The sequence below is a fragment of the Palaemon carinicauda genome, chromosome 35 (assembly GCF_036898095.1).
Source record: "Palaemon carinicauda isolate YSFRI2023 chromosome 35, ASM3689809v2, whole genome shotgun sequence".
Classification (NCBI taxonomy): Eukaryota; Metazoa; Arthropoda; class Malacostraca; order Decapoda; family Palaemonidae; genus Palaemon; species Palaemon carinicauda.
The window spans coordinates 63,791,819-63,804,318 of record NC_090759.1 but is presented as its reverse complement, the minus strand read 5'-3'; the positions used below and the strand labels follow the sequence as shown (position 1 = coordinate 63,804,318).

Below are 12,500 nucleotides of genomic sequence, written 5' to 3'. Positions count from 1 at the left end.
AGAGAGAGAGAGAGAGAGAGAGAATGCAAGCCACATGATATAAGATTTATAAGTCTACACCCTATTCCTTCTCAACACTTGATTGTCTTATGTAAGTCAGCTCGTTGATATTTGAGAATATTCATTATATACAGGCACACACACATACACACATATACATAAATATATATATATATATATATATATATATATATATATATATATATATATATATATATATATATATATATATATATATGTGTGTGTGTGTGTGTGTGTGTGTGTGTGTGTGTGTGTGTGTGTAAACTGAAAATGAACATGAGTGAAATTCAGATAATGTTCAAATAAGGGTTATGGACGAACCTCTAGAGATTGTTAATGGATATACTGTATGTACTGAAGACAGACAGTAAGTATTTCCCCAAGCCACGAGACCCAGATTAAAAGAAGGATAAGCATGGTTGGAGAGCTTTCGGTAAACAAAATGGGAATATGAAACGCAATGTGCCACTTTTTCTAAAAAAACTTCGAGCCTTACTAAAGCATTAGAACATAAGCTAGTTACAACTCAGTGAGCTATGGAAAGAATAATTATTGGTACACCACTGCGACAAAAAAAAGAAAGCAACTTGGATACGAGAGCAAAACTAAAGTACAGGATATTCTAACATGTATGAAAAAAAAACGGACATGGGCAGTAAATATAATAAGAATGACAGATAATAGATATACATTAAGAATAACAAAATGTGTCCCTAGAGGTTGCAAAAGAAGCAGGGAAACGAAGAGAAGACGTTGGATTGACAAGCTAAGAAAATGTGCGGGTATAGACTGGTATAGAAAGATCATAAACAGACGGGATTGGAAGGACATGTCCGATGCCTCTATCTTGCAGTGGACTATCAACGGCTGACGTTGATAATGATGACAGTCAGCTCGGCATTTTTAAAAGTTAAAAAAAAAAACTATTGTCAATCCAAGATTCTCTTCTATGGACTAAACAAATTTATTACGGAAATGAAATAGATGAATATACTGTATCTAGGCACGCAATGTAAGTCTATTTGATGAACATTGCCCAGCCTAGGTTTGTTTTAAGTTGTTGAAATATTGCCTCAATTATCACTAGGTCGAAGAGACTCTGCGAAGTGGCCAAGATGGAAAAATTCTCCTGGACATTGGGTGGTCTTCACTTGGGGAATGGTCATATAATTACCCGTTCTAGGTGAAAGACCCAAGTGCTCACACAATCTTGCACGGTAATGTCTCTCCCTTTTCCCAATAAATGATGCATTACAAGATTGTCTGAGCACTTAGGCCGTTGTCCTAGAACGGGTAATTATATGACTAAACCACCCCATTCAGCTATCAGAGACCATTGCATAAGTGAGGACCACCCAATGTCCAAGGAGAATTTTAACATCTTAGCCACTTCGCTGAGTAACCTCGACCTAGTGATAATGGAGGCAATATTTCAACACCAACTTCAACCAAACCTGGGCCAGACAACATATGAACTAACTTGTGTTTAATTTTTATTTATGTGATTTTATAGCTCTGGCGCTTTGATCTTTTAATGTGTATTTAGATTGATTTTATAGTTTTAAATTATTTTCATTTTTTTTTTCAAAAAAGTTTTAGTGTGTTCGTTTTAAATTTCCGTTTTAAATATTCATCAAACTATGTTTTAACTTAAACAAAGTATTCTACTTTTTAGGCTCTGATGATGGAAATAGATTTTCCGAAAGCTCAGTAATAAACATGATTTATTATAACTCTGGTGATATTATTCATATATATATATATATATATATATATATATATATATATATATATATATATATATATGTGTGTGTGTGTGTATGTATACATGTATATATGTACGTATACATGTATATATGTATGTATACATGTATATATGTGTATATACATATGTGTATATATATATATGTATATATATATATGATATATACTGTATATATATATATATATATATATATATATATATATATATATATATATATATATATATGTGTGTGTGTGTATGTGTGTATACAGTATATGTACATACATATGTGTATATATATGTATATGTATATATATGTATATATGTATATATATGTATACAGTATATGTATATATATGTATATATATTGTATATGTGTATATATATGTATGTGTATATATATGTATATGTATATATATAATATACATATATACATATATATACATACATATATACATATATATGTATATATGTGTATATATGTATATATGTATATATGTGTATATGTCTATATATATGTTTATATATTTGCATATATATATATATATATATATATATATATATATATATATATATATGTTTATATATTTGCATATATATATATATATATATATATATATATATATATATATATATATATATATATGTATATATATATGAAATATATATATTATATATATATATGTATATATATATATATATATATATATATATATATATATATATATATATGTATATATATGTGTGTATATATCTGTATGTGTAAATATGTATACATATATATATATATATATATATATATATATATATATATATATATATATATATCTCAACGGCGAGGAATATAACAGCCTTAATACACGAAATCTATTACGAAAAGATTATGAACGCTTTAACCACATTCTTGGAATCCCCCTTACTTTTACAAGTGATACCGTTACAGCCGTGACAAGATAATTCTATAAATAGGCGATAAACAACCCACTTACAACGATGACTGAATACTGATAATTCTCTTACAATAGTAAATCGTATAAAAACGCTCTAAGGGTATGATGACATCGGCCAATGGAACATTTTCTCATTCTTGGGTGTCAGTAGAAATCATGATTTTGATGTGAGATATAATTCTTTTATGCGTTGATTATATAAACATTGAATTCATAATCTTTTGTTTTGTTCTTGTAGTTTGAAATATCTGTGAAAGACTCGTGTATGTAAAATATACACACGCCCAATTCTTTTTTCATTTGAGGTAATAGTTAACAGGATTTCTTATTTCAAACTTGGGTGATTAGGCTTTATTTAAAATAATTTTAATAACTATAATTGGGAGTAATTACTGGTTATTCTTATTTCCAATAATAGCAATCAGGACTTCCTATTTCCAATAATTGTTATTTTTAGACTCGAGGAACTTGGGCTTTATAACCCAGTGCTAGGTCCTGTGAGACCATTCAGAGCCCAAGGGCAACTTTAAGCAAACCCTACATCTACACTCTGAGGTAGAAGTTAAGAGTTTGCAGAACAAACTAGAAGAAAAAAGGGGAGTTCGTCGTTGGAGTCTTATCTATATTGACTCTCTTCTCTTGCATATGCAAAATTCTAAGGAAACTTCCTGTATCATTCTCAGGACTATTATACATACATACATATACCAAAGGCACTTCCCCCAATTTTGGGGGGTAGCCGACATCAACAAATGAAACAAAACAAAAAAAGGGGACCTCTACTCTCTACGTTCCTCCAGCCTAACCAGGGACTCAACCGAGTTCAGCTGGTACTGCTAGGGGTGCCACAGCCCAACCTCCCATTATATCTGAAGTAATAGCTTGAACTAGATTTTAAAATTGTAGTCATATGGGCCAGCTCTGGGACCATGGGGGCTATTAATTTCCATCTCATTGCTGACCACTGCAAATTGGTGATGGTGGGAGACTTTAGTCTGATTGAACATAGCAAACCAACCTTTAAGAAATAATAGTATAGGTGTTCATGACTAGTACAGCTTTGCTGATCATGGCGATAAACAAACCTTTCATCACGTTCAGGTGACTTCACTCAGAAAGGGATAATATATATATATATATATATATATATATATATATATATATATATATATATATATATATATATATATATATATATATATATATATATATATATATACATATACATATATATATGCCCTAAATTGGGATAGATCCTTAGACTACTTAAATGAAAAGCGGAATAAATAATAAATGTTGGAATCTAAGCGCTAATTGCATTTCAGGAACTACCTTGAGAGACCAATGTCCAACATACCTGAGTTTTATCCAACTTCCTAACCCACCACCTGGCCCAACTGGCACTATTTGATCTTAGCTCTAATAAGTCAACATATGATGAAAATAAACAAATATCGTGTTCAATAGGAAATACTTTCCTCTCATTGGGATCGAACTTTAGGCTCTAAAAATGAAAGGCGTGGCAGCCAGTAGCCTTAAAGGAAGACGAATCTAGGGGTCGTTCTATAAGAGGGGTGGTAGATCATTAATATTGAATGCGATATTGTGTTAATTTTCATAATTGATTTACTTATCAAGGATAATTCGATGTAAATGCTATCAAGTTTGTGTTGATTTTCATAATCAATTTACTTATCAAGGATAATTCGATTTAAATGCTATCAAGTTTGTGTTGATTTTCATAATTGATTTACTTATCAAGGATAATTCGATTTAAATGCTATCAAGTTTGTGTTGATTTTCATAATTGATTTACTTATCAAGGATAACTCGATTTAAATGCTATCAAGTTTGTGTTGATTTTCCTAATTGATTTACTTATCAAGGATAATTCAATTTAAATGCTATCAAGTTTGTGTTCATTTTCCTAATTGATTTGCTTATCAAGGATAATTCGATTTAAATGCTATCAAGTTTGTGTTCATTTTCCTAATTGATTTGCTTATCAAGGATAATTCGATTTAAATGCTATCAAGTTTGTGTTGATTTTCCTAATTGATTTGCTTATCAAGGATAATTCGATTTAAATGCTATCAAGTTGGTAAGCTGACGAGTCAGGAGGTTTTGGGGAATCACGCTGTTATGTAAGGCAGTGGTCTCACCAGGTAATACCTGTAGTGTAGTTCGCACTTGCGTTGACACTTTTTTTATGGCTCCTGCTAATCTGATTGGTAGCTACCTTGTCTGTCATTAGTAGAGACTAAGGTTCAACCCCAATGTGAGATAGAAATATATTTCTATTGAACACGATAAAGTGTTGATTTTCATCATATATGTACACACACACATGTATATATATATATATATATATATATATATATATATATATATATATATATATATATATATACATATATATATATATATATATATATATATATATATATATATATATATATATATATATCTTTCGAATAAGCCATATATATTAATACATTAAAATGTGGATTCTCTTGACCTTACCACTTAGCCGTAAGGTCAATGTCATACAAGTATCCTGGACCCGGGTTCGAAACCCGGCCGGTCAAATACTATGTCTTTGAGTGATTTTGCCTGGGGCTCTGATCCCAAAGTCGTTAAGAGAATCCACACTTTAATGTATTAATATATATGGCTTATTTGAAATATGAAAAAAACACGTTTAATTGTGCAAAATTCATCATATATATATATATATACATATATATATATATATATATATATATATATATATATATACATATATATACACATATATATACATATACACACACACACACATATATATATATATATACATATATATATATATATATATATATATATATATATATATATATATATATATATATATATATATATATATATATATATATATATATAGTGTTTGTAAGTTCTTTTAACTCTATTGAGGAGTAGCTTTAAAATTTATTAAAATGTTAGATTTTTCGACACCAAAACAAACTGGACTCCCTTTGTTGCCAAGGAGCAAATAATTAATAATGATTATGATGCTTGAACATTTACGACATGAAATGTCATTTTATTTCCGTAGATTTTGTCACGTAATATCATAAGTTTTCAATACTACTACTCCACTACCAATAATAATAATAATAATAATAATAATAATAATAATAATAATAATAATAATAATAAGCTTACCTCTTCATTGAAAGCCAAATTTGAGGCTGGTTTCGAGTTAGCTAGGTCATCCCGCACCAAGTCACGAGCAATCTCTTTGGTCTTCATTGTGGGGGATGAAGTAGATGCCTAAATAGACAGAAAAAAATTATATATTAACCAAAAATGATAAGTATTACCACTGTCAGCAAGTATTAAAAGTTTACAAACACTATTAAATATTTAGGCAAACATTACATACATACACACACACACACACACACACACACACACACACACACACACACACACATATATATATATATATATATATATATATATATATATATATATATCTATATATATACACATATATATACAACCACATGCATACATATACAGTATATATATATATATATATATATATATATATATATATATATATATATATATATATATATATATATATATATATATGTATACATATATATATGCATATATATACATATATACACACATATATATACAGTATATATATATATATATATATATATATATATATATATATATATATATATATATGACTAAATAAAAACGGCAATGTTATTTCACACACACATACATGATATATATATATAAATATATATATATATATATATATAATATATATATATATATATATATATATATATATATATATACATATATATATATATATATATATATATATATATATATATATATATATATATATATACTGTATATATATATATATATATATATACTGTATATATATATATATATATATATATATATATATATATATATATATATATATATATATACATTATCGCATTATCGTTTTTACATAATCATTAAATATTCTATAAAGAATAAAATCTTAATGCAGAATTTATGACCCCATCTTTAAATTTCAATTGATAAGTATAAATACAGAGAGAGAGAGAGAGAGAGAGAGAGAGAGAGAGAGAGAGAGAGAGAGAGAGAGAGAGAGAGAGAGAGAGAGAGAGAGAGAGAGAGAGTCTAAAAACTATCTTCATTTATTTGTCTTTGGCTTTCTCCTACGTTCACTTCTCTTATACAATAGATTTACTAGATAAACAATGAGCTCTACGTCGAATATCTCCCTCCATCACCTTTAGTAACAAAGACAATCAAGGGTTTCAGCTTTTTGTTTCCTTGTTTTATGTATAAGAGCCTGGAGGATCTTAAATTACAATCACAAGCACTGTTTGGAATATAGTGTATACAGTACAACCAAAACAACAACAAATGCAGTTGTTTTTAGTTCAATGTAGGACAAAGTCCTCAGACATGTCCTTATTCATGTCTGGGGTTTTGGCCAGCTTTCTTCAACACACTAGCCAATGGCGATTGGTGATGGTGAGAGACTTTAGTCTGGTCGCACCACAGTAAACCAACCTAGTATGGATGCCATGACTAGCACAGCTTTGCTGATCATGGCAACGCACAAACCCTTTCGCCACGTTAAGGTATCCCCATACAGAAAGAATTAGCGTATACAGTACGCCAGTAACCGTGAATTATGTCGGATAGCTCGTATTTTTTCACCACAAGTAAAATAAACAAGATAAGGAAATATATACTTTTCCGAGTTTACCTCCGGTAAAAACGTCTGTGGAAATGTTGAACTATTGCACCCGTTCAGCAATGAGACATTCGTCAAACTCCTCAAGTAATTTTCTGTTGTAATCAATGCCCCTTTCGAAAAGCTCTTTATGAAATGAGGACTTCACCTGCCATACTAAACAAGGATGACCATATTTAATCTACCTAGTACACAAACTCATTCATGAGTTTTTGTTTTTTACCTAAAAATCAATGCCAACTCAAGACTCGGGTAAAACCATGAAAGTAACAAAAAACTTACAACGAACCATAACAGACCGAGGCAAGCGGCAATGACCCACAGCTAGAGACAAAGCCAGGAGGGTATAAATATACATTAAACCAACATACCAATACGTCTTTCAACCTTTAGACTCTTCGTTTTAACGTTAAGTTCCGAGGTGCCCATAGACAAGTCCGCCCTACAGCAGCGAACGCACAAAACTGCTATCTTTTTGTGTGCTCTAGCGAGGTAAAGCTACAGTAGTTAGATATGGACCGAGGGGTAAAGTGGGAGTGGGATCTGGACACGCAGGGGGGGATAATGCTACACACAGGTGGGTCTGTGGTACTGGGAGATGGAGGACTGCGTGCCAAGGTCATAAAATGCTTTAGGCTTAATACCCTTTGACTAATGTTCAAAAGTCTCCTAATTATCTTGATTTATATATGGATATCAGCAGGGTAAGCCTAGCTTTTACAGTGTTAACATATTGTTGTTATTAATTACTACTGCGCTAAAATCAAAGGTAACTTCAAATTCTAAACCAATCTTATAATAAGTAGAAATAAAATAGTCAATGCTGGTATCATCTTCTTTATTTGGGAGCTTTCGACATAACTTATGTCATCCTCAGCCTATCTGCAATTATCATTATGTAAAATTAACAAAATTAATAAAAATCATCCTAAGTACATAGTTAGGAAGATATACTTTCATGAACTGACCAACTAGCTCTAAAATCAAACCAATCAAGGAACATAAAACCATATAAAAGACATTACACATATAACTATATAAAAGACTCAATAACTAATATACCTAGTCACCCGCAGGAGACGATGACCACCCATCCAGAGCAGCAACCCACAGACCAGACGGATCAATGGGTCACCGGCAACTGAACAGGTAAGCCCTCATTCAAGCTGGGTTTTGTCTTGAAAATGTATAAAGACTCCAAGATTCTCAGTTGGCTGACGCTACTATGTCTGTCTGTAATTTTGAAATTTTCCTTAGAAATGTCATGAACAGATTTAAATGCGTGGTCATTAATAGCTGAAATTGGTTTCTTATTTAAAGGTATATTGGTTCGTAAAGATCTCCCCATGTGCTCCGAAATCCTACACTGAAGTTGTCTAGATGTGCTTCCAGTGTAGCACTCATTACAGAGTGCACATTGAAAAGTGCATATGACACCGGAACACAAGGGAGTAGGTAGACTCCCTTATATTTAAGAAGTGAGCCAACTGAGAACTTGTTCGTAAAAATTAGTTTTTAAATCTATGTGGGGATAACACTTCCCCACAACACTCATAACCTCTGTTCTTAGTCTCTCCGAAACAACCATAGTACGGAAAGGAGACATATAACCTTTTCTTACTGACCGTTTGAATTGTTAAATTTTGACTGTAAATTTTACCTAAATATTTCTTGACTTGATTGTAATAGAGGTTCGGAGGGAACCCACTGTTAATAAAAAATAATTTAAAATTTTTTTTTTCCTCATGAAACCCCAGATAAGTTGAACATAAATGATAACATCTATATAACAGTGTTTTTATCGAATTAATTTTGTAGATTTTTGGTTCTGAGCTTAAAAAATGAGTGTTTTGTAAAAGTGCTTTTTCGAAATACCAAGGTTTCAAAGGTATTATGTTTTCCGAGAGACCAAAACATCGAGAAAAGGCTAAGTATCATCCTGTTCATTTTCTTTTGTAAATTTTATGTTACGATGCTTTATATTTAAATAATCTAAAAACTGGTTCATGTGATCTAAATTTTTGAAAAGTAAAAATGTATCGTTTACATATCGACGGTACAAAAGAAGACTTAAATTCCACAGGACAATCACTCAGCCATTTCCTTCACATTAAAATAGAAAAATATTTGTCAACATGAAAGAAGAGAGAGAGAGAGAGAGAGAGAGAGAGAGAGAGGAGAGAGAGAGAGAGAGAGAGAGAGAGAGAGAGAGAGAGAGAGAGAACTAAATAGCCTTAAACGAGATCAAAACAAAACAATGCTTATCCTGTTTCTTTACTCAAATAACTCATTGCAACATAAAGAGAGAGAGAGAGAGAGAGAGAGAGAGAGAGAGAGAGAGAGAGAGAGAGAGAGAGAGAGGAGAGAGAGAGAGAGAGGAGAGAGAGAGAGAGAGACCTAAGTAGTCTTAAACGAGATCAAAACAAAACAATGTTTATCTTGTTTCTTTACTCAACTAATTCATTGCAACATAAAGAGAGAGAGAGAGAGAGAGAGAGAGAGAGAGAGAGAGAGAGAGAGAGAGGAGAGAGAGAGAGAGAGAACTAAACAGCCTTAAACGAGATAAAAACAAAACAATTTTTATCCTGTTTCTTTACTCAAATAATTCATTTGCAACATAAAGAGAGAGAGAGAGAGAGAGAGGAGAGGGAGAGAGAGGAGAGAGAGAGAGGAGAGAGAGAGAAGAGAGAGAGAGAGAGATCCACATGGAAGATATCTAGTCAAACAAGACCAACAAGTGGAGTCAGACAAGGAAAATCCACCCCCTCACACGTGAACCTTCACGATAACTACCAATTGATTTAATTTTTTTTTTTTTTAGCATCCGTCAATAATAGTAATCAAGTGTGAATCTGAACTTATTTTAAATCAGGTGATGTTGAATCTGATCTTGTGTATGTCACAGGTCAAAGATCATAGCGTCATTTCTTTATGTCACAGGTCAAAGATCATGGCGTCATCTTAAAAAACCATATGTGATGACCTATCTGTCAATAATATAAAAACGAGTGTGTATTGATTGATTGATTGATTAGAGGTTTTCTGGCATCCAGTAAACGAGTCTGTACCTGTACTCGTTTGAGAACTATGGTTCTCTGAAATTGGGTGACCTTGAAAATTCGACCCCTTTGAACTTTTAAACTACCAAGTGGCAAAACTAAGCATTTTCACTATTTTGATATATTGAATTATATTTTTGGCACCGGAAATTATTATGGTCTTGGTTTTATGTAAATCGGACATTTGACGGATTTATAGAAAAAATAGATTCTGACTTTTCGGGTCACTGTGACCTTGAAATTTTACCGGATGATATCCAAGTTTTAATGGGGGTCTATTGTGTGTCATACTGCATCTCTCTACAAAATTCCAAGTAAATTGGTCTAGCAATTTTTTTCCGTAAAGTTGTAATAAAAAATAATGACCAAAAACAAGCAAGCAGACTAACAAACATACAGACAACCACACAGGCAAAAAAATCTACCTAAACAATAGCACTCGCCCACCTCTCGGTGGGTACGGGCTAATAACTTTATACTGTATAACATAAACATCAATAGAAAAAAATATAATGTAGTGGTAAAATGTCACGAGGGAAGCAAAAGACCGTGCAGGGATGGGGAACCTGCGGCCTTAAGGCCGCATATGGCCTTCTGGACCATCAAATGCGGCTTCTACGGCCTTTGATATATGTTCAGTATGTGTAGTCGATTTCTGCTTTAACACTGAATATTGTGTGTTTGATATCATTCCACTATATGTACACACATACAAATAAGTACACACAGACTATATTAGATTTTTGTTCAGTGATGTACCTCCCAGAGAATGGAAGCAATTTTTCCTTGAATTCAATGAATCCTAGCAGTTTTTCTTTGTCAGCTGCAACAGCTGTTGTAGCTGACAAGGAAAAACTGCTAGTTGCAGTGAGTGAGTGATTTAACGTATGATGGACGAGAGAGTTCCTGTTTTGTACATCTCCTCACTGTGATCTATGTTAGTTTTAGATGAGTCAACAGGTTCCAGATTTTTGGCATAAAAAATATTTTATTTGTGCTTTCACTGATGAGTTTTGATAGTATGAAAAACAGCTTCCCTTAGGTAACCTTAACGCAAGGAAAAGAAGAAACAGACATTTTAACAACTTCAATAAGTAATGTCACAAAGGATGACTAAATTTTACTTCCTTATTATAATAATTTATGCACTGATGGTGTTCCAGCTATGATGGCTAAAAACTAGGGATTTATTGAACATCTTAAGAAAGCAAATAATTGATTTTTTTTTTTTTATGAAAACCGCTAAGTGTGTTAAAACAGATACATTTTTTTACTGGGATGTTGCATTTTATGAGATGTGATTGTTTAAAAAGTACCTACTTGCCAATATAAAATATTTGAAAAGGTTATATTGTTGATATTTATAAGCTATCCTTTCCAAAAGATTAATATTATTTTATTTATCACTTTAATACAAAGAACCTACTTGCTTAACTAAAGTAATTTGAAAATGACATACTTTCGATATTATTCATTTACTTACTGTAGTTTGAAAACTACCCAAACTTGAATGAAATATTTTGAAATTTAGTCTTCAATATAATTCATTTACTGATTACTTGTATAAAGAGTACTCAATTCAAATATTTGAAATTGTAATGCTTTAAATTTTTAGAAACCTGTCACTCTTTCTTTAGATTACTGATAAATTACTTGGAGGATAAAATCACCAACAAAATTCTAGGCGGCTTAAGGAGCATTGAGGAATTGCAAGATGGCCTTCATCCAAAAAAGGGTTCCCCACCCCTGAAGGCAATCCGCCACATATCAGCTAAAGGATAGTAGTGGAGATTAAAGCGAATATATGTTTCGTTCAACTACAGATTAATTCGAACAGCTTTGCTGTCCATTTTCTGGTTACAGCATCAGGCAAATATTAGCCTAGATTGAAATTTGGTTATGAAGGGGCTGGTGTTGCAAATATCTGCAAGGTG

General features: G+C 31.5%; 1 protein-coding gene across 2 annotated transcripts in view; it reads right to left on the bottom strand.

Annotated features, from left to right (window-relative positions):
• The window catches only part of LOC137627519 (aspartate aminotransferase-like), a 55,009-nt gene that overhangs the window by 34,893 nt on the left and 7,616 nt on the right, over positions 1-12,500 (bottom strand). Inside the window, exons 1-2 of one of the 2 annotated variants that reach the window (XM_068358607.1) lie at positions 7,879-7,989; positions 5,920-6,027 (exon numbers count right to left, since the gene is read on the bottom strand). In XM_068358607.1, the coding sequence (XP_068214708.1) occupies positions 5,920-6,006 (87 nt within the window). In that variant the 5' untranslated portion in view covers positions 6,007-6,027; positions 7,879-7,989. Of the gene's footprint in view, positions 1-5,919; positions 6,028-7,878; positions 7,990-12,500 lie in introns of those variants that run through there. The other variant, XM_068358608.1, reaches the window with a different exon arrangement.